This window comes from Lygodium microphyllum, chromosome 5 (assembly GCF_053477565.2).
Source record: "Lygodium microphyllum isolate KBCC chromosome 5, Lygodium_microphyllum_v1.1.10, whole genome shotgun sequence".
Taxonomy (NCBI): Eukaryota; Viridiplantae; Streptophyta; class Polypodiopsida; order Schizaeales; family Lygodiaceae; genus Lygodium; species Lygodium microphyllum.
Genome location: NC_141139.1, coordinates 22,963,899 through 22,988,055, shown reverse-complemented (window position 1 = coordinate 22,988,055; position 24,157 = coordinate 22,963,899). Strand labels below are relative to the sequence as shown.

The window sequence follows — 24,157 nt, the reverse complement described above, 5'->3', positions numbered from 1 at the left end:
TGATGATGTGTGGAAACTCGCCAATGAATGCTAAAACTTCCATGCATGGTCATTCTCTCTATTTCTACACTTCAGTTTGCTCCCAAATAACTTTCCACCAAGATGCATATCTCTATTGCTTCAACAGGGAGAGAAAATAGTCCACCACATAGAGCCTGCATCAAGATGGTAATATGTTTCCGCCATTGTGGAATCAACTTCTTGTAAAAAGTGGCTTTGGCAATGAGAATCTCCAATTCTTCAGTGGTAGAAGGAATTTTCCAAGCATCAATTGAATTCTTCTCCTCTTGACAATGCCACTTCCTTCATTTTTAGCCCCTTCTGATGCTTGTTGGTGGCAGTTTTTCCAGGCTGCGCACCAAAAACATGGTGCCCCAAAAGAAACACCAAGAAAACAGGGAATCTACTACAAGAAAATCTATCATATATCATCAACAAGCATGTTCTTTATATTTTATGTGACCACAACAAGGGAAAATAACACCATGAAACAAGAAATCTCCACACAGCTTCATAGAAACAATTCTCCCACAGCTTTAACTTGAACAAATTTGATTATGCTCTTCATATTCTTCATAGAATTCATCAAGATATCACAAAGACACAAAATAATACACCACTTTGAATGGAAATCATTACATAGTATTTTTCTTCGAAGGTTCCATAGCTTTCTCTCATAATTTCTCACTCATAGAAATATTGTTTTGTATAGATTTTGTTATATATATATATATATATATATACATATATATATATATACATATACATATATATATATATACATATACATATATATATATATAGATAGATATACATATATATATATATATAGATATACATATATATATATATATATATATATATAGATATACATATATATATATATATAGATATACATATATATATATATATATATATATATACATATATATATATATATATATATATATATACATATATAGATAGATATATATATATAATGCTCTCTCTCAATAGTACAATGGGATAATCAAGAAAAATTGTTCATAACCCCTCTTTGGTCGTGAATACCCCTCCCAAGAGGTGTGTCTGATCTAAAAGGTTACCAGAGCCACTACAGTGTCCCTTCGTAGCTCAACAGTGTCACTATCACTTCAGCCTTTACTTGAGTCTTCAGTAACTACTTCTTCGAGCTATTTTGAACTTGTATTCATGTCTTCCCAAGGTTGGAAAACTTCCCCAAGCTACACATTCATCCCATATCACACTTATAGAGGCATACAGAACAGAACAAAACAGAGACAAAGGCTCTACAAAAGCTCAACAAAGGGTTAACAAAACCATACAGAAGGTCATCAAAAGGCCTTTAGCTGAACTTAAGTCATTCAAAACCATCAAGAATCTATCAAGAAGCTTCTAAACACTCCCAAACTTCATCAATCATCATTCTAGTCTCTCATACATAAGAAAACAAAGCAAAACAAAAGCGCAACAGACTTAATCAAAACCAATCAGACACTATCAGAACATCAATAAAACATGTCATATCATCGTATCTCCATTATAAACCATCATGAGCTTCTCAAACCTAATCAACCTCATCCAAAAAAACTCCCAAACACTTCCAAAATAACTAATCATTATACAAAATTCATCAATCAATCCTAAAAAACAACAAAAATCAACCAAAAAATCAAGTTATTTCAACCCTCAACACAAATGAATTTTATAGATTTTTTCATCCTACAGTCGCAAATGAAGTTAACTCATCAAACATTGTTGTGCTCAATGAGCTCAACATTGGGACCATTGGATATACCCTTATTGTTTCAAGGGGTTCAACACACTTCCTCATGGCTATCTCTCACCTAGCCTACTCACACATACACATAAACCTAGGGAGAGAACTTACCAATACTTACCACATCATCATAGTTCGCATTTGCAAGTCACACTCTCCATGATCTATATATGCACTAGCTTGCTCATCTCGTTACTTTTGTTGTTGTCCATGCATGAGAGGAGTCACCAAGGATAAGGTTGAAGGGAAGAAGAAAATAAGAGAAAGCCTCATGTGCCACATTCCTCACTCTCTCAACGTCACACACTCTTGCTTGCACTCACAACTCACCTAGTGGATGGGATGGAGAAGAAGAGAAAGAATGCAAGAGCTTCTCAACACCATGTCCCTCACCCAAACTCTCACTCTCTCCCTCACCTTCACTCTCAATTGCATGAAAAGGTAAGCAAAAGTAAAATACCACAAGTTTGCATACACATGAATAGCTTCTTCATTATCTTTTCCACCCTTTTTGGGCATCCAATCCAATTTGATAGTCACTTGACCGGCCTTACATTGCATGCCCTAGCCCCCAATTTCACATTGACAACATCTTTTGAAGAAAAAAATTACAATGCATTATGGCATTTGCATTGGAAAAAGTTATTATCATTATTGGTGGATGTTTTTATCCTTCTTATACACTCGCATGATTGAGAGGGTTAACATTACATCCCTCCTAGAGGTGTGCCACTCCCGTGGCACAGAGTAGTAAAGAGCAGTATTGAGGGATAGTCATGCGAAGTGGTTCTCTTAGAAGGTGATAATCATCCTTGATAGGGTGATGAGATTGTCATTGCACTTTTGTGATGGTACTCGAGGATATAGAAGAAGGCTCATGGATGTAGACTCGTTGTAGAGGATAATTGGCCACCAGTCTCATTATATTTTTATTGATTTTCAACAACTTACAATCGAAGTGCTCTCCCTTGGGGTGTGGCTACCCTACTGTGTAATGCTCATGCTAGTATAAGTGTAACTGTGGAGATGGGCCAAGCTCTAAGTAGGCTTGGAATGTTGTTCCATACTTGAGGACCCAATTCATGTATGGTTTTATTGTTTGGTACAAGTCTTAAGGTGATAGGTTGGGTTTGAGCAATCCCAAGGTGTTCTACCCTTGATTACCTTATGGTTGTGTTGTGAGCAAAGGGCTAGGGGGGATAAAAGTGGAGCCGACCAATTGCGACCACTAAGCGCATGTGATTGAGGACCCCTAGAAGTAATGATTGCATAGTGCACCTATCTAAATTGGAGCTTTTGCTCTTCTTTTATTTCTTTATTTCATTCTTTCTCTTTTTCCTTTTTTCTTTTCTTTTTTGAGTGATTTTATTCCTCCGAGAGTAGTTGCAAGGTATGAATGAGATATCCCTTGCTAAACATATACTCTCTTACTATATCTCATAGCTCAATGGAGGACTCTCGATAGAAAAGATGGATACAAAAAGCAAACCCATTGTCCACCATGTACTCTAACATCACAATACAGTAGGATGAGAAGAGTGCAACATGTACGTATAGTCAAATCATGGCCAATCTATGTTTGCCTATATTGATGTTAAAGAACAGATGGGGCTATCCATCTTCATAGGGGGTTTGGACATGTTCCAACGATTTGACCAAAAGCTAAAGATAATTACATGAAGTGATGAAGGCATAATCAAGGCAATTTGTGAAGTTTTTGAGAAACCTATAGAATTAAGGATCAAAGGTCTCAAAGTTGGAACAAGTATATATTTTCTCGTTCAAGGGCATTGATATTGGGGATCTTTGGAAAGTCATACCGACTGTGGCATTGCAAATCATAATCATATTGTCTATGCCACCTAGGGTAAGGGCAATGGAATACATTTGCTCTCTCATAGATTCTGACATAACAGAATGCTGAGCTTGCAATATCATTAGACTCTAGGATAACATACAACCATTCTCACCTAAGCTTCGAAACTCCTCACCAGAATTGTATGCATGAGATGTGTACGTTTATCATGCATGAAAAATAGCCAAGTAAACATTTGCACTTTGTGATTGAGCAAAAGCATGTGGTACCACATGCTCCAATTAATCAACACACCTCAAGACCCATCCTAACATTCCACCAACATGCTTCCAAACTTCTCACCAAATTTGTATACATGAGATGTGTATGTTTTTCATGCATGAAAAATAGCCAAGCAAACATGTGCAATTTGTGATTCAACAAAAGCATATGGTACTACATGCTCCAATTACTCAACAAACCTCAAGACAAATGCAAACCTTCCACTAACAAGAAGAACCTCTTGATAATGCATGGAGGAGCAAACATAGAATAGTATCAACCCCTCTTTTATGCACTAACACAAATTTATTGTTGATGACTATCAAATTTCTACAGATGATGCCCTTGGGTATTATTGATCACTATTTTACCATGCGAACATTAAAGTATGTCAATTTCAACTTTGGGAAATTTAACTATGTAGATACACCCCAAAATTATTATAAATTGAATAGATATGCAACTTGCATACAAGTTTACTAGCAAGGAAACTAGATTTGTCTCACACAACTTTTGGATGCATTGCATATTCAAATATTCTTGGTGAAATACAAAATAATTAAAATCCAAAGACTTTTATCGCTATCACACATACCAATGAACAATGGTGTAGCTTTTATGAGATGAGTACTTAGCAACCACAAACAATAATTGTTAAAGAAGAATAGAATATTACAAAAAGCCGATCTTAAACATATTAGTGATTTTGATGCAAGGTTATGGTTAATGGAGATTAAGATAATAAGGTGGCATTAGAAAGGTTGGAACTTTCACCAGCCCAAATAGTGAGACAAAATTAGAGAGTCTGTCAACCTATTATATAATGGTTCTACTAATTTTCATGGTTATGTAGCTTACCACAGTGCTAAAAGACATATGCACCAACTTGCTTTCCAAGGATATGCAACTCACCATAATGCATAATTCATGAAGTTTGGGGATTACAAGCCCACGTATTTTTTAAATCAATTGATCAGTAAGTTAGAGCAACTATGGATGAGAAAGAGGGCAAGGAAGATAGTACCCCATAGTAGTTAGATCAACTATGGATGAGAAAGAGGACAAGGGAGAAAATACCATTGCCCAAGGTTAAGAAGGCTATGAATATGTACAAGGCTGGACTTGTAGCAGATAGCTCTTTGTGACCATCTACACCCGTGTGGCACAAACTATAACACCACCTTTGATGAAATTATGAAAATAGCATCATCAATTGCAATGGCTACAAAAAGGGAGTCATTATATAGACAGCCTTTTAGGTGTTGACTTGCGGGAGGTACTTTATATATCTTAGCTCCCTTCCTTTCTGGCAAATGTTTAACATGCAATGTATCTTCTACTTGGAAGTTACCTTTCATATGAAATATTCTCCCCATAAAGAAGCAAACTTTAGAACATCTTCAGTATTGAAAAAATTCTCTCTCAAAAGCCACAAGGCTTAGCTAGGGTAAGGACTGAATTCCCTAAAAAGAGTTTTCTACATCACCATATAACTCTACAATCACCATATCACCATACTGTGAACTACAAATAGCCATGTTCACAACACTAGAATGCACTAAGACACCTCCAAATACTCAGCAATAATGCAGTGCATCACAATACAACACTACAGTGCACTAACCTAGAAATCTCCTAAGACTACAACTAAGGGAGCATTGATAGCCATGTTCACTTCCCCAAAGAGCACTAAGCCACCTCCAAATATTAGCAACAAAGTCATGAATCACAAATCACAATATAACATTCGGGTGCACTAACATGGTGACCTCCAAAGATGCGAAATAACATTGTGCATCAGCATATGGACCATATTGACATGTAAGGCACAACAAAGACAGGCTTAAGCCTGCATGATGAATACATAGTGTTCACAACGAATGGCAATGTTGAAACAGATTCTTGTAAGAAGCATCAGCATCAAAGAGCCTCCCCAGTCTTCCATTTCTGAAAGCCCTGTATACAATTATGATTGTTGATAACGGTAGCACTGCAACCCCCCAACCTTCAACTCAACAGGCCTAAACAATAGGTAAAGTAGTCACATGGGAATTTGCACAAAGAACAAGTTTGCAAAGTTGGCATCAAAGACGTTTAAGACCCCAAGTCAACAAGCATACAGCTCTTAACCGAAGATCCTTGTTGACATAGTTAGTGCTTCAGAGAAGGCCACACATGACTTGTAACACCAATTTTTGCCTATATAGATATTAAGCCTAGCTAAGCAGCTGGCAAGAACTGTGGTTCGGCCCTAGTTCCCAAGTGCAGGCCAACAAACTTAGGAAGTTAAGCTTAAGTGACAAACCACACATCCAACAACTTGTCAGCACTGCTTTTCTTTAAACATGCCAAGAACCCAAAACACATAGTGATGTAGTAAACTGAAGTAGACATTGCTGTTTGTCAGAGGACTTCCAACCAGTCTGCATGCACATTTGCCAACTAGTAGACCTTTGCAATTAAAAAACTAGGATCCTAATCCTACAGAATATTGGATGTGTAACTTTCAAAGATCGGGAGAATAACTCACTACATCTTACAAGCAATACAAGAAATAGACAGCAGGACATTCGCAACAAGAATGATGAAAATGGAAATTTTCATCATGATTTCATTGACAGAACCTGGACAACCTGTATGCAGCATCTGCAAATGAAGTCTCTGGCAAGATCTCAGCATTAAACTCTAACTAAAAAGTATTTCAGCAAAATAGTTTCTATTTACAGATAATCCTAGCACTTTAGACATCATCACAACGTAGAGTCTCTATGAAATAAGTCACAGAAATACCACATAGGCTTTACAAAAGACCCAATCACGAAGAATTCGCTATAGATAACAACTGCAGTATCACCCAAGATATAAAAATGAACAAAATAGTTGCTTGCCACAATACAAACTGGCTAAGAAAAATTTAGAATAGACCACAGTAGAGCCAGCAGTCTTGTGGCATTTATTTGCCTCAAAAATTAACTTGAAACAAAATGCCACATAAAGAGAACCTGATAACCACAACCAGTTCACTATTCCAGAATCACAGAATAACATAATCAAAATAAAACAACATTAATAAATTGAGAACACTATATCAAGTTCACACATTTCACAATGTCTGCTCTATCCAAACAAAACTCTATACCAGAGCCATCGATTACCATTACTAGGTATACAACAAAATGTGCTAAATGAAATGCCCAATGTCCACATTTCACAAATTTTCTCAATCTTCCTCTGCACTCAAAATGGATGCTGAAAAACAAAGCGGTTGATATCAAGGAATGTCAGCAAATTTAAAGCACATCACATGCAGCTAGACTCAACACATCAACCTGACAGCTGGCTTTGATAAATCTCATTGAATCATAGAACTAAGGAAGTTTGTTCTTCTTCACTTTAAGTTCCAGTCTTGCGCTTTTCAACACGAGCTACGAAACCAGCCTTAATTGGTGCAACAGAACGAGAACATCCACACTGCAGACAAGTAATAAATTAGGGTTAGTGCAAACAATGTGCCACCAACCAATAGAAAAAAAATGAATAATTCAATGCAGATTAAAATGTTCTCCCAGCAGAGTTGGCCTCAAGTGAAGCACAATACATATCAGGCAGTGAAATGTACATGAACTACCAGAGACTCCTGATGGCCTACAAGAGACTCCTGATCCTCTCTGCAGGGCTGTAAGCTTTTGCTTATATTAGAGGCTGCACATGATTACTACATATTAATTCCTGAAGCTTACACATTCTCTCCGTCAATTCCATCTCAGGCACAAAATCTTCAAAAACTACATAGCTAGAATACATCTAGTAAGATTCAACCATCTTCCTGCAAACCACACATCCTCCTAGAAGAATCAAAAACTTTTTTGGGACTTGTAATGGTGTACCAGTCAACCTCCACAGAAAATGTTGGCTCAGGATAGGGCAAAATGCAAAATACAGGGGGAAGGGTCATAAACTTGAACATCAATACCCTTTGTTATATTCTATGTTGTGGGAATGATTTGGGCTAGGAACCATTTTGACGTCTCCAGGCTAATTCCTCCTCTAAAGCCATGAAATTGAGTTCCTCATTCTACTGTTAAGTGTTTCGAGTCCCATATGAACAGCATGTGAACCACTATGTCAATAACCGGCTAGTCTGTGGATCAACATGCATCAAGTCGGAAGCATATGCGCATGTTAAGTGCAACCACTGCATAAAATATCTTGTAAAAGGAGATGTTTAACCCATGCGCCCTCCAAGCTTCTAATTCAAGAATATTCTGAATTTTTTCAATCCTATTGAGTCCTTGTGAATGGTAATTCTTGAAATAAAAGCCAATTCCAGGCTGATAGACAATCAAGTGTCACAGTAGAAGAAACTAGAAGTTTCAGATACCTGTTCACATCTCAAGAAAAATAACCGATTCTCTTTGGTTAGGACAGTGTCAGGACTTTTGCATCCATTGCACATAACATATTCATCTGAGACAAAAAGATTGTATCAGTGCATGCATATAAACAAGGAGACCAATGTACAAGACTCATGAAAATCTGGTGTGATAAAGAGTTTGGAATACGTACTGACGTATCCTCGAAGGATATGCTCAAAATTTTTTGGGGCAAACCTTCCTTTTACAACAAGACGCTGCTGTCCATCAAGATTGCCATTTGTACCAAGCTCGGCAAGTAGATAGTTCATCACATGTTCTGGCTGTCGATGCATTCTGCAGAAGCTCATGTAAATGGAGCTTACAAGCAAATGTCTTCCATGCTTTGATGTCATATTTCATAACTTTTGCAAAATATCAAAAAACTCTGTTCCTAGAAATGAGTTGAACACCATCAAAATTGTCCGTGCATCGAAGACGGTACTCACTAGACTTGTGTACAAGCATACAGTGTGGTTGTGTGCTGCAAGTGGCAATAAGAATGTGAAGTAAGTGAAGCTTCATCTGCTCACATAAACTTACGTTTTACACAAATCCATAAAATTGACGAACACGGTTTTTTTGGTGCCCTCTCGAAGAACCTGGGGAGGCCTCATTACCGTCCTCCTCCTCTCCCCTGCAAGCTCTGGGTTGCTTTCCCGCAAAATGTTGAAAACCCTCCCAAGAAGCTATCAACAAATGAATAGCACCACTTGGCTTAGCAAATATATAGCAAAAATTCAAACACGACATTCAAACTAAACCCCGTTCTCATCATGAACATCGACATGAACAGAAGGGAACCTACCCTACACTCGAGCATAAAGGCAATAAAGCACAGTAATGAGAACAACTCAAACCCCTACCTCCTCATAATGATAGTCCCGTGTTGTCCCTTCCCAAGGGTACTGTCTCAAAACAATGCCCTCACCCTCTTCTTCCTCACCAGTCTGAAGTCCTGCAAAACAAGAACAGCTATCAGAACTTTGACCGATCCATAAGGACATAACACAATGTAAACGAGTTGTGCGGGGCTTGTTGAAAGCTTGAAAATGTTGATAATGTTTAAGTGCTTACAAAAACTACCATGCAATACTGTTGTGCATCTGCTCGTTCAAACAACTTATACTCACCATTAGTATCAGCTAATGAATCGCCATTTTCATCTTCTTGCAGACCACTCTCAATCTGAAAAAAATGCCCACAAACATCTATCAAAATTTGTCACGTGTGCACAAATAAGAAATAGTGAAATTAAGAACAGCTACAGAAAGCTCACCGGCTTTTTCTTCTTCTTCTTCTTGCCCGCAAAGGTAGACTCCAGACCATCCCCAACTGCCAAGATTCCGATAACTGCTGTGAGTTGTTAATTATTCAGAAATCCACACCAATGCAGCTGAAATTGTTAGCCCACCTGTTAAGCTTTCCATCTTCTCTGATACTTTCTCCACGTTTTCCGTTTCCTCTGGATCTTGAATGACAACCTTCTTCTTCTTCTTCTTCTTATTGGGATCGAAAGGAGCGATCTGAAGAGATGCAATAAAATAGCAAGAACAGTCTTGATGTTTTCATTCATTTTGTGAAAATTCGAATATCGAAAGAACGCCGACTATACCTCAGTTATGTCCTCCTTAGCTTCCAGCAAAACTTCTTCTTGCCGATCGTCCGCCATGTTTACGAGCTCCGAATCTGCTCAATGACAGAGAGACATAAGTTACCAAAGGCAAACACTCTCTCGGACCACGACCTTGCCTGGAAGCACGCCATGGCAACAGCTAATGACATAATAAACACAAAACAAAACGCATGGGAACTGTTATTGAACCCTAGAAAAGGAAGATGCGATGGTGCTCGCTTCCTTACTGGCAAAAACAAGGACGATGCCCCAAGTAATACTGCGACCGGAAAACAAGAGAGAATACGCAGTACCAGGATTGAGCGGCTCGCTTTCTATCGGAAGCACGAAAACGAGAGAGGGGGAGGCGAGGGAAGAGAGCGAGATTGTCCGCCCTCCCAGGCGGCCAAAAGGAGTATTTTGTGTCCTTTGGGCTTTCAAGGTTTTAGGGGCACATTCAATAACTTTGGCTAAGACGGGTTTCACATGGACCCTTTCAAAACAAAATGGCACGATTGTTACACCAAGGAGCTGTTCATGCATGGGTTTCCACTAGGAAACTGTTCTCTACAAAGTTTCCCATTTCCAAAAGCAAATTGAGGATGCATAGGGAGCTTTTGAAACCCCCCGCTCCAAATAAAATATTAAAATATACTATTTTTTCCCAAATTTGGGATGGTGGAGGTGGGCCTTGAAGCCTTCTCTTAAAAATGGGAAAGGGTTACCCTTGTGGGGGCGGGTTTCTCAATGGGAGGAGGGGTTTTTCCGAAAAAATAGAAACCCCCCCCCCCCCCCCCAAAAAAAAACCCCTCATGAGAACAGCTCCCAAGAAAACTTTGATAAGGTAATTTTCATGTTTGTTTCCTAGATTTTAGAGTCAATTTGCACAGTTCAAAACTTTTGCATTTGAAACTTCTCCTCGTGAATTTCAAGTTTTGTTAGTATGCCTATCTATTTGGGTTGGATAAGTGGGTAAAATTTTTACATTATCACCTCAATGTAAGGGGGAAGAAGACCATAAACTTTCGATCGTGGCAACTCATGGGAAGGTACGATGGAAGATAGCTGTATGCATTTATAAGTTTTGTGAATCTTTTGCATTCTTTTTGGGATGTGCCATGGGATTGCACTCTAAGAAAGTCGAGGTGGTAGTAGGGTAAATAGGCCAACCTTTGGCACCCTAATTATAACCATGTAGAATATGCAATGGCATGCATGGTCCAATCTTGACCAAGTCAACACATGAATTATTGTCACTACCTATCATTTTCCAAATTTTGGTTGACTAGTACCTTGCTAAATTTGTCGTTTTTAAAACCCTTCTTCAAACTATATATGTTAATGCAAAGCACATGTCCCCCCAACCATATAATCTTCAAAGACCCTCATTGTGACATTATCTTCCTTACCACCAAAACTATGACACTTGTTAGCTGGTTATGGGAAGGTGGTCATTGAATGCAAGAGTTCCTTTTGACTACACATACATGAACCTCACAAGGCAAGTGGTCAAAGATCATGAATGCAAATCTTTCCCTCCCACTATGCGCACATGTGTATGCATGTGCGAAATCACATAAGGATGTGCCTATGCATGCACAAATGGTGTTCACAAAAGCACAAGTTGAATCCAACAACTTTGACATTGAGTAGGCTTTTTCTCAAATCATGCATCGGCTATTAGAGATTGTCTGCCTAGAACATCAACTCCCTTATAATCACATGGAATGGATTCATGAATCAGTAGGGCATCCATATGCATGGGCAAAGAAGAACTTCAAGTCTTTTGCAGCTCAAGCCTCATCAAACAACACACATGTGCTAGCTCTAAACACCAAATAATAGTATATTGCTCATTTGAACCGCCTTAGTGGAGTCATGGAGGATTGACTATCTTCAAAGTCAATAGAGGAATTTGAAATTGTCAACAATAATAGCCTTTACTCAATATTTCAGATGTCTTTGGTGTTTATGCAGTGTTGAGATGTCTTCAATATAGATGAAATGTGAGCCTTTGTATCCCTTACATTTAGCATGATTTTGTCTAGCATAGTCTTCTATACACCTTGGATTATGTCCTCCTTATTTGATTAAGGAGATCTTTTTTCCCGTGTTTTTGACATTGTTTCTTATATGTGGAATTTTTGCAGAGATCAATTGTTTGTTATGCAAAGTATTCTTACTGCTCCAATTTTCTATTGTCCTAATTTTGTCTATTGGTCAAATGAAGATTGGCTTTCTGACAAAATTTGTTAGATTTAGGGTTGTAGGAATGCTGATACATTGCTTGGAGAAGAAGAAGCTTTACAAGACTTAGTTTCCCCTATAGTGAATGGGATCTTTCCATCCAACACCTTGCTAAGTGATCTAGTGATCAAGTACACCGTTGTTTAAACAACTTTAGCCCTAAAACCATATGTAAGACCTACATTAGATAGCATGCTATAAATCATTTATTCTATGGTCATATTTATATTTTATGCAACCTCATTTTGAGTTGGGTTTTTAGGAGCAATCAACTCCCTCTTAAAACCTCACATTTCACCAATGTTTTAAAAAGACATGAGGAGTATCCTCCCCACCATTATCAATACACAAGCATTTTAGTTTCTTGCCCGACCAATTCTTTGCACAATCCAATAACTTTTGAAATGCCTTGAAGGTATCATCCTTTTTTCAAATGGTATATACCAATATTTTTGTATAATGTCATCAATAAATGTAACAAAATACAATGCTCCTCCCAACGAAATTGGAAGCATTTGCAATGCCCACATTTGTCACTATGAACTAATTCTAATAGTTTGTGCTTCTTATCACCAAGAGCTTTCTTGTGTGACAACTTAGTTTGCTTCCCATACATGTAGTACTCACACGTCTCAATTTTGAAAAGTCAAATGTAGGAAGATATCACATATGATAAAAATTTACATCATTGTCACAAATATCTGACCCCAACTGCAATGCCAAAAAAATACAAATGGTTGTTCAATCACAACTACAATATAATCCTTTAAACTAACACACATGTAAGGAGTATAAAGTGCTAAAATCTAGCTCGTGCAATGGCAAGAGACCCTTTGTAGATCTTCCATGATTGACTACCCAAAGACAACGCGATATCCATAGTAATCTAATTGTCTAGTGCTAATCAAGCTCGTTTTTAGATTTGGTACATGTCACACATCTTAAGCATAAAGGAAGAATCATGAGTAAGAGACAAATGCACATCTCCCACTCTAGCAATGTTACATACACAATCATCACCCAAACAAAAACATCCTTGTCTACCTACATTATAGGAGGCAACCCACTCCTTGTGTAGGATAACATGAATGCGTGCTTCTAAGTCAAGGATCCAATCATGTGATATACCATCATCAATGACAACAAGCAATGCATTGACAAGAGTAGAGACGTTTAAGGCATTCCTATCATCGCTATTGCCACAAATAGTGTAATACTAGATCCATAGTCATCACCCAAACAAACACATCCTTTTCTATCTATGCTATAAGAAGCAACCCACCCCTTGTGTACGGTAACATGAATGAGTGCTTCTAATTCAAGGATCCATTCATGTGATATACCATCATCAATGCCAACAAGCAATGCATTGACAAGAGTAGAGACATTTAAGGCTTCCTTATCGTTGCTATTGCCACAAATAGTGTTTATTACCTCAATCTTTGCCTTGGGTTTCTCTTCCTTTTTGCTACCATTATTAGTTTTTTCTTTACCTTGCCTTTGTCATTCCATTTGAAGCAATCTTTCTTTATGTGACCCTTTTCTCCACGATATAAATATTTTACATCCTTCCTTTTACGAGACGTGCTTCTGGAGGTCCTCTTTCATAGGATTTCCCCTTTGCATTGGATCTCTCTCTCATAGTAAGTGCATTGGAAGCTTTAATACATGCATTATTTTTTCTATTGACCTCTTCAATAAAGCAAACTACTCTCAACATTTGAACTAGTTAACAAGCTCCCAATATGTGTTGAATTGCTAATAGTAGTCCTTAAAGTATCCTACCGTTCAACCAATGTTACAAGCAAAAAAAGTAATCTTTTGAGTTGAAAATTGGCAAAAGAAGTATTAGACTCATTTTAAGTGGTTACAATAGATGTCCCCTCTCACATACAAAGATCAATGAGCTTTTTAAACCAATAAACTTGAGGTGCAAGACTTTATTTTTCATAGAGGTCATAAATTTTTCTTCATATGCCATACGCACCACCATATTTGTCATTTACATCAAATAAACTAACTTATAAAGTTTCAACATGATAGTACAGCATGCAACCTCATCCATTTCATCCCAAACATCTTAGTCCAAAATTTGGAAATGAAGATCATGTATTTGTCACTTGCCATTATCTTATGTAGTCTAGGTAAGCAAAAGATCTCTTTGACAAATAGCTTCGTAACATTAGAAGCTTTGAATGTCTTCTTAACTTAAAAAATATGGGCTATCTCGATCAAGATGTTTACCATGATTGGTATGAAATGATAGCCTCATTATGTGCTAAGAAGGCTAATGACAAAATCTATGCTAATAAGTCTCCATTTCATTAGAGGGATTGTCGAGGGGATGCAGTTTTCTACATAGCTCGACTCATTTTTTCTTGAACCTTTAACAAGTCAGGTCACATATTTGAGCACATCATACTTCATCCTTGGCAAAAAATAAGTTTCTCATTTCTTGCAGATTTTCCAAGAAAGAATAACCCCTTAAACATTGCATAGAAGTTGCCTCTTAGGTCTTCCAAACAATTGGTTTTCCTCTCCCTCACGCGAACACAAACCAATTGAAGCACTTCACTAAAATAACCAATTCACTAAAATAACAAGTTCACATGCTTCCTAGTGTGGCAAAATTTATCAACAAGCTCTAGTGGTTCAAATTGAACTAATTCAAAGCATCTAGTGTGAAAATAGATTCACAAATATCTAGTCCTAGTCCTTCTAATGTGAATAGACCATTTGAACCAATTCAAACTTAAACTAGTTCAATCTTATTGCAATGTGAAAAGGGTTTGCTCCAAACCAACACAACGTGCCATAGTGTGAAAGGGGTTAATTTAGTTATAAGGTTTAAGCCCTTGAGTAAAAGGCTTAGGGTTTTACTAATCCTTTATAACTTGTAGCCATGCTGAAATGATGTTATTTTTGTGAGGATTTCGGTATGGATTTGACAAGTTTAAGTTAGTGGAAAACACACTCTTGGCATATATGATGCAATTGGGAGCCTTTAAGACTCCTTCAAGAATTACTCACTAAGAAACCACTACTACAAGAGTACACAACCACAATGACACTCTTTTTTTAATGTAGCAACATGCAATCCGATGCACATTCCAATGTAGCTACTGATAGAAATAGAGATGTATACTATGTTAAAAAAAGTGCTCGATGCAGAGCATGACAATCTTAGCTTTGCAAAGCAAGTGTGAAGGAAGAATTAAAGAGAGAGAGCACAAATGAGAGAGAGAGAGAGAGAGAGAGAGAGAGAGAGAGAGAGAGAGAGAGGAGGAGGAGGAGGAGGAGGAGGAGGAGGAGGAGGAGGAGGAGGAAGAAGAAGACCACAAAGGAGAAGAGGAAGAAGAAGACTATGAAGGAGTGTTTCTTCGAGCTTTGAGGTAAGTGTTTTTTTCTCTGCTCTCTTTGTTTTTCAAAAGGAGGAGAAAGAGAGAGGGGAAAGCAAATAGACATGGAGAGAGAAAGAGGATTATACATTTATTTTCTTCATTCTTTGTTTACTTTGTGCATTATTCTTGTGAGGGAGAGGGAGGGAAAAAGAGGGGGGAAAGGATTGTGGAGAGAAGAGAGAGAGAGAGAGAGAGAGAGAGAGAGAGAGAGAGAGAGAGAGAGAGAGAGAGGGAGGGGGAGAGAGAGAGATAGATAGATAGATAGATAGATAGAGAGAGAGAGAGAGAGAGAGAGAGAGAGAGAGAGAGAGAGAGAGAGAGAGAGAGGGAGAAATAGAGAGAGGGAGGGAGAGAAGTCGAGAGAAATAGAGAGAGGGAGGGAGAGAGACATAGAGAGAAAAATGAAGAGAGACGAATGGAGAGAGATATATAGAGAGAGAAGTGGAGAGGGAGAGAGAAATTGAGAGGGAGGGAGAGAGAAATAGAGAGGAAGAGAGAAATGGAGAGAGAGAGAGAGAGAGAGAGAGAGAGAGAGAGAGAGAGAGAGAGAGAGGGATACAGAAATAGAGGGAGGGAGGGAGAGAGAGAGGCATAGAGAAATAGAGGAAGGAAGAGAGAAATAGAGGGAGGGAGAGAGAGAAATAAGGGGAGAGAGAGAGAGAGAGAGAAGGGAAGGGGCGAAAGAAATAGAGGGGGGAGAGAGAGAGAGAGAGAGAGAGAGAGAGAGAGAGAGAGAGAGGAGGGAGAGTGAGGGGGAGAAATAAATCAAGGGATAGAAGTAGAGAGAGAAACAGAGAGTGAGGATGGATGTGAGAGAAATAGCAAGGGATAGATAGATAAATAGAGAGAGAGAGAGAGGGATCAATGAGATCAACCAATAGGATAAGGAGAAACAACCTTAGCCTGAAATCGGACATAGATTAGAGATTTTGGTTTTCTTGCACTCCAAAAAACAAAAATATCAAATAGAAGCACTTGCTATTCCATGAATGGAATTAACCACTTGCCTATCATTAAATTCTAGAGGTTTTACTAAAAATCTATTGGATTTGTTACTTTCTACTTGGTTTAGGGTGGGTGATACAATCATTCAAATAATGTATTACCTATACTACATAAAAAATGGCCAACTATGCTGATCATAGTACTAGAGATCAAGAGGCATATCTACATTAGTATGTCCCATGTCCTTGTACTTAGTGTAAGCTTGCAATTTGCCTAAAACATCATTTGTCTATAGACCATATGTGATACCATGACAAGTTTTAGCCAGAAATCATTGATAAAGTAACAATGGACTTCTAAACTGCTGGCGATGAGCAAAGTATGCACTTATTGTGCTTTATAATCAAACTTTGGTTGAAATAGTTTTCAATAATATTCTTCATATGAAAAACCTCCATAAGGGGATGTCAATACATCCTAAGGAATGGATGTTTTGCAGTCGATAAGAGTTAGTGGGCATATGATAGAAGGAGCACCTAAGTCAATAAACCCTCTAGAGGGTACTTCATCTACTGTGCCCTCTATTGGAGACCTATTGGACCTTCCTCTGATCTTGAAGCCTAAGATGGAAGCAATGATTAATGTATCACTACCCATGGATGTTGAGTCATTTGATCCATTGAGAGAGGAGATGTCCATCAAATTATGTGATGGCTATCGAATATCTCGCTTAAAGACATTTGTTATGCTCCAAAGTATATAGGCAAAGTATGGATGGAGCAATGCAAGTGTGACCGAGTTGTTTATGTACATAATACACTCTTCTTTATAGTTACATAATTTTTTTTAAAATTATTTCTTCAACGTCTTGGGATTTTTTAGATTACTAAAATATCACATATTACCATTTGGATATGTGATACTTGAGTCTTGTGATGATACATAATAAGTATTGCAAAAGCTAGACATAGATTACAACATCATATATGCATGTGTCAATGATTGTGTGCTCTTTCAAGGAGAATATGAGTCCACGGAAACATATCTGAGGTGCTTACAGCTATTGACAAGACTTGCAAGGTCAAAAGGTCTCCCAAAAGATTATTAGACACTTTTTGCTCATACTGCATGTCCATCACATGTTTTGTACATTAGGCATGGTGAGTTTAATAATGTGGCACGTGCAAAATAGATACACAAATGGTATCCAACGTATAGACTTGTAGGCATGGTGCCACATTGATTCCAACTTTTCATGTTTACATGAGAAGCAATGAATCTTTTGCTTAGTCTTATTATGGATGGAGTGAATCCATTTGGACTATATTTGGCCTCTTATAATGTGTGGCTAGTAGTTCTTGTCAACCACAATATTCCATCATGGCTTTCTATGAAGAAAGGATACTTGATCCTTGGCTTGCTCATGCCTAGATATTATAAAGTTAAGAATATGAATTTCTATGCTCATGTATTAGTTGAGAGCTGAAGATATTGTGAGAGGAGGAGACTACCTATGGAAGACATGAGCAAGCATCTTAGGAGACGGTGTGTTAATATACGAGCCATTCTCACATGGAAAATGCATGACTTTCTAAGACTCAGGGAGTGCTTAGGTAAACGAGTTTTCATTCTCATTGCTTTCTCTAATATCATACTTTTATGTTTGTCTTTGCTAGATGCAGATGTTATGGCAAGACTAGTCATCTCAAGTTACCATGTATGTCCATTATGTAGACCAAAGTTGGACTCTTGGAGGTTGCATATGATGAAGAAGATAGTTTATTAGGGGCATGCATAATTCTTGTCGAAGAGCCACGATTTGAGAGAATGATTCCTTGGACAACCTCCTACAAGGATGAATGTCCAAAGAGAGTGGAAAATGGTCCAAATGAAGAGTCGCTTCCAAGTAGAATGCAATGGTTCTCAATTTTCTATGAGATGCCATATTGGACCCATTTACATATCAATCATCCTTTGAATCCCATGCAGATTTTCAAAAATGTTAGAATGCAATGGTTCTCAGTTTTTTATGAGATGCCATTTGGACCCATTTACGTATCAATCATCTTTTGAATCCCATGCAGATTTTCAAAAATGTTGGCAGCTTATTGTGGGACCATATCACGAGAATGAGAGATACTTTGGGGACAAGGATGGACTTGAAAGAGATAGGCAATATGGAGGCGTATTGTGCACAAACAAGCTCTCATATCATGTGTAATTACCTTGTGCGCTTTGGGTCCTATCCATTAAAGAGGAGTCCATATTTTCTAAAGACAATTAGTTGACAAGACTCAAATCCTATGATTGGCACAAGCTATGCTAGGTTTGTATTGACTGTGATAGTCATTGACTTAATTAACTGCTTATTATATTTTTTTATTTTGCATTGATATGTAGTACATAATGTGTTAACGTTGTGGTAGTGCATACTATCGATTTTGCAATCGTAGGTTGTCTCACTCCAAAGATACATTCAATGATTTGTAAGTGATTGAAATCATGCAATGAATCTCACAAAAGGAGACAAGGACATGCTTAATTGAATCCACAAGGCAAGGGTTAGTGGAGACAAAATGTCTCTTTGAGAAGTATTTACCCATAAGCATGCTTACAATATAGACCCACCTCCTAGTACATCTTATAGAGAACTGGAGATTGTAGGACCCTTGTGGATGTTTTTTTAAAAAGTACTTTATGAAAACCTGGAAAGGCTTCGTGTGATAATGAGCTCATCCAAAGGTTAGCATGGCTAAAGGATGGCTAGTGTTAAAGGCATTGGTATATATTTCTGAGTGGTTGACCATGGTGGATACAAATAACAATATGCTATGGACTTTAAAGGACGATGAAAGACTAACTTGGGACATGATAGTTGGAAATGGGATAGAGAAGAGGATGGATGGAGCAATGGAGAAGAAGGTGAACTATTTTTTATGCTAGACCATGCATTCATAGAGAAGTGGCTAATAGGTATGAGGTCACCAAAAGGCAATGAGAGGCAAGGCAATTGGAGTTTTGGTGTAGTACAAATCAATGGCGTGTTTGATACCCCAAGGGCCTCGAGGAGTTACTGTGGTTCATGACTACTTCATGACTACAAAGTGGTTTCATGATGCACCGACAATAGCTTTATGTGAAGGGAAGGAAGTCACTAGAGAGGAGTGGAAGTTTTCTAGGGGGATGTAGTCCAAAGGTAAACATGTGCATTCGTTGTTATTGTATTTAACAATTGTAAGCGACAACTAACTATGAAGTTTCAATGTGTAATACAAAGTCTTTAGTGTACTTGGTCGCATGGCCAATGTTTTCAAGGAAAGTGCATTGATAAATTACAGTCAACGATCGATTTAGATGTCATGGTAAAATTTGAGCAAGAAGATCCAAATAGTGTAGTGGATGAGATGGAGTAATTTGACAACTTACAAAGAGTGATTTCAATAGATTATCGTAGCTTCTCCATGAGCATGTTTGAAGTACATGGATTTAAAATGGTATTGGAAGGAGCAAGGACAAGTATTCGATGAGGACCGTCTAGATTCTTGGAGGTAGATTTTGAGAAAAGATGGAACGATTTATGAGACACATTTGTTTTGCTAAGTCATTGTGAGTGTGTGCATGGTCTTTTTAAAATTTAATTCAACAAAATGAAGGCCACAAATACCTTTCACTTTGTGACAAGTTCTTAATGGATTCCAAAAAGGTGGTCTTCTATCCTAAGCCACAACAACCTCATTGGTGGTGCTATATTGGTAACACCTCAAACAACTTGAGTGTATGATGAAAGTAATGTCCCCAGCATGGACATGAAGAGTATGCAGGTAGGGGAGTCATTGTTGCAAGAAGTGGAGGATGAGGAAGGCTTGTGGCATGTGGAGGAGACAAGCACAGGCAATCCAATGGAGGAGACATGCATATAATAATTCTTTGAGAGTAAAATAAAATCTTATTTTTGTGGAGACCTCTATATAGACCTTTTAATGTATGTTGATCTATGTCAAGAGCTTGTTATGGAGCCATAAGATTGATTGTATTTATGTTCGCTTATTATAATCATTGACTATTTGCTTATGTTGGTACTTTATTACATGTTTTCTAACTTACTTGCAAAAACACACACACACACACACACACACACACACACACACACACACACACACACACACACACACACACACACACACACACACACACACACACATATATAGTTATTGTAAATCACTTTTACATTTATATTGAATGTCTTGACATCTATTTTTGGTTGTTTTGTAGGTCACTAGATATAGTCCTAAGAGAGGAGGATGAGCTAAAAGCACAAACATGATTACATCTAATAGATTTTCATGCAAATGTCTCCAAATCAAATGGCATGCTTTAGAGACATAGTAGATACAAAGTTCTCTGAATCGATGTATGGACATAAAACATATCGGCATGCTCCAATGATTGACATCTAGACGTAATGCCTTGGCATGCTCAAATGTGTTGATCTCCAATAGGCAGAGAATGCTTCAGTGGAGGGAGGTGGCCCAAGTACACCTCATTCGACTGGTGGAGATGGTGGTTTTCGTGCTTTGTGCAGCCACGAACTTTCTCTCCTCCTCATTTTGGGGGGGGCATTACAGAGATATAGATGTTGCAACCTTGAGGCGATCGGTACTCCTCACTCTTGTCATAGTTCTAGATAGGGCGGCTTTGATGTTTACTATGCAGACATCCATGCAGTGTGTCCCTCTCATTTATTGAGTGGATGCCCATCATTTGCAACTATGGCTACACCTATAGGCACATCTACTCCTATTATGCTAGGCTACTCCTCCTATGGGTGATACTTCAAGAGATGCCACTCTCGTAGATACACCAAATATAAAGGAGTCTCCTAGTTATGCTCAAAAGGGGATATACATTACACCCACTCCACCAAGTTAAGGGTACTTGATGGAGCAGAAAATTGGTGCCATACACATGAATGATGAGGGGAAGAGAGATTGTGCATATGCACAAGTTGTGTTAGTAAGTTTTTAAGCGTAACATATTGGAGCACTAGAAGAATGTACCAATGGATAGTAAGGACTACATAATAGCATCCTTACATGAGGAGCTTCTAGTATCTACAATAGCCAATCATTCCACTATTGGATGGATGATGGAGCTTATGTGCGCTTACATGACTCGCACATGATCTAATACATGAAAGGATGTGAAGAGTGGAGTATGGAACCCAAGTGGCTAGATCAAGAGGAGTGGATGGGGGGTCAAATAGAAGACCGTAGACTCTTTAGGGCAATGGTAGTAACAACAAGAGGTGGTGAGGACGCGTGCACCACCTTAGTACTCATGGTCATAGGTCCTACTTAGAGGACTTTGTAAGTTTTGTATTAGTTATATTCACTTTCTTATTTTATGTGTTTCTTGTAGTAATAATCTAATTCTAATAATGCCAATTTGTCCTTTTTGTTGCAACACTCCATTACAAATTGTGATCCTACATGCTTGGAGACATGGTCTGATTGCACTTATTATGACAACCTAGATGCATGTGGCTAATTTTCCCTATTGGTGTTCCTCCTCCCTATCATTCAATGTAGTATTATGAAATGTGATATTGTCATTATACTTGTTCATATATTCAACCAATGGATTCCTTTTTTCTAGCAAATCATGATGCACAATTTTTGGACAACTACCACCAACTTTTTTGTGCCTATAACCATTGCTATTTGCTTCAGAAATTAACCTTACAACTATGGCTATATTAGCATCAAAAATATATTGTTACCATCTGTATTTGCATCAATATCACATTTGTATGTTGATAGTGATGGTTTTTTAGCAACTCTAGTACCAATGCTAATAGTGATGATAGGGGCGATTTTTTCCATAAGTAATTCCATTGCTTTGAATGTTGCTATTAGTCTATATGTTGTAGTGCATAAACTAAAAGGGAAAAAAATCTCCCCTCTGTTTATGACACACGCAGATCCCTTGCTTATTCCAACAACACAAGTAGACCCCTTGCTTTTATAACAAGTTGACCCTTGCTTCCACAAAACAAGTTGCCCTTGTGCTTAAGCAATCCCCTTGCTTGTGTACATCAATACATGAACCAAATCTCTTCTTAAGCAATCCAAAAATCCAATTGACTCGCCTTGTTCCAAGACTTTATTACCTATCAAAACACTTTGAAATTAGGCTATGGAAGCCCCAAACTAAGCCAATTGATCTCTTAATTGAAGCACCCATTTTATTTAAATTGGGAGATTGGTGATAGGATTTTTACCTATTTCAAATTCAAGTTGCAAGCATCAATCTCACATTGATTCCTCTATCTCACAAAATGCATAACTCCTTGCACACCTTGCTCTAGCCACAAGTTCGCACAAATGTTGCTTTGATACCAATTGAGAGAATGTGATGGACTATAGAATCACAAGCTAGAGAGAGAGAGAGAGAGAGAGAGAGAGAGAGAGAGAGAGAGAGAGAGAGAGAGAGAGAGAGAGAGAGAGAGAGAGAGAGAGAGATCCTTGTCCTTGTTCTTCATTATCTTCACTTATATATAAATGTACATTGTGTGCATATACAAGGGGTGCTTGCTCGACCTCTGGCCATTAACCTATATCCCAACATTGTGGTGGATATCATGACTCTAAGAACAAGATGTGAATGTTTCAAGATAATCCACTTATTGTCCTTTTTATTAGGTAGGTGGTCATTCCTCTAATCTAACAAATAGATTTAAACTAAATGGAGAGTGCTACATTTAGCTTAAACACGAGGATACAAGGATAAGACCAAGAGAAAGGAAGATGTTCCTATACATATGAAATTTTCCACTTTCACACACACGCACACACACAAAGCATATGCTCTTATCCAACTATCTAGCTAGTTTTTGGAGTTACATGATTTATGGGCATGTGCGCGAAGATAAATCACATGATCTTGCTCTAAAGGTAATACATAGGCATTGCAATTTAACAGGGAAAAGTATTCATCCACTTAATATATAAATCTATAATGTCTTATAATTAAAGAATTTCACAAACCTAAAACCAACCCTATGTGGCATGCATAGCATGTTGGGGGTAAAGGAGCCTCCGCCTAGCCGCCCATGTATTACTACACTGATAGTCACTGCCATTGCACACTGCAGGTGGCGGGCGCCTGTCACCGTCACTTTATTCTTTATTCTTTTAGTGACAGTTTGAATAAAGGAGGGCCCGGTCACACATTGTGACTATTGGAGTTCCCATTTCTTGCCTCTCTCTTTCTTGCTCTTGCTCTCCCACCATAGCTCTTGAGTGCAAGCTTCGATCCTTCTCACCTTTCAACTAGTATTAGAGCATGGGTTCTGACTCTTGAGCTTGGTTCGTGGCATTCTCAGCTTCCCATCGACTCCCTACTCGCATTGGGTCTCCTTCCCGACAGCCATATCTAACCTTTCCGAGCTCCTGTCACTCCCTGCTTCTCGAGCTTCTTCCCGGCCTATTGAGGCACCCTCAGGGCATTCAAGCAAAGGTATTTAATCATTTTCTTCAAGGTTTACTTCAGTTCTCAGGTCTCACATGCTATAAACAAGATTGGGGCAACCACCATTGAAGCTCCCTTGCTTCATATCTCACTTGCCTTTGAACAAGACTTGTTGGGGCTCATTGTGGGCCACCATTGGCCACTTCTCTT

At 38.2% G+C, this 24,157-nt stretch overlaps 1 protein-coding gene across 2 annotated transcripts; it reads right to left on the bottom strand.

Moving 5' to 3' along the window:
* Nucleotides 1–6,904: 6,904 nt before the first annotated feature.
* LOC148035603 (eukaryotic translation initiation factor 2 beta subunit) lies at nt 6,905–10,324 on the bottom strand. Of its 2 annotated transcripts, none has more exons than XM_087677562.1 (10): nt 10,199–10,324; nt 9,885–9,958; nt 9,684–9,795; nt 9,549–9,604; nt 9,403–9,457; nt 9,136–9,227; nt 8,813–8,958; nt 8,424–8,566; nt 8,239–8,324; nt 6,905–7,328 (listed from the first exon to the last, which is right to left on the bottom strand). In XM_087677562.1, exons 2-10 carry the CDS (start codon nt 9,939–9,941, stop codon nt 7,251–7,253), a joined length of 825 nt encoding a protein of 274 aa, XP_087533688.1. In that variant the 5' UTR covers nt 9,942–9,958; nt 10,199–10,324; the 3' UTR covers nt 6,905–7,250. The 2 variants fall into 2 exon arrangements, with proteins under 2 accessions (XP_087533688.1, XP_087533690.1); XM_087677564.1 differs by having other exon boundaries at nt 10,133–10,302.
* Nucleotides 10,325–24,157: the final 13,833 nt, after the last annotated feature.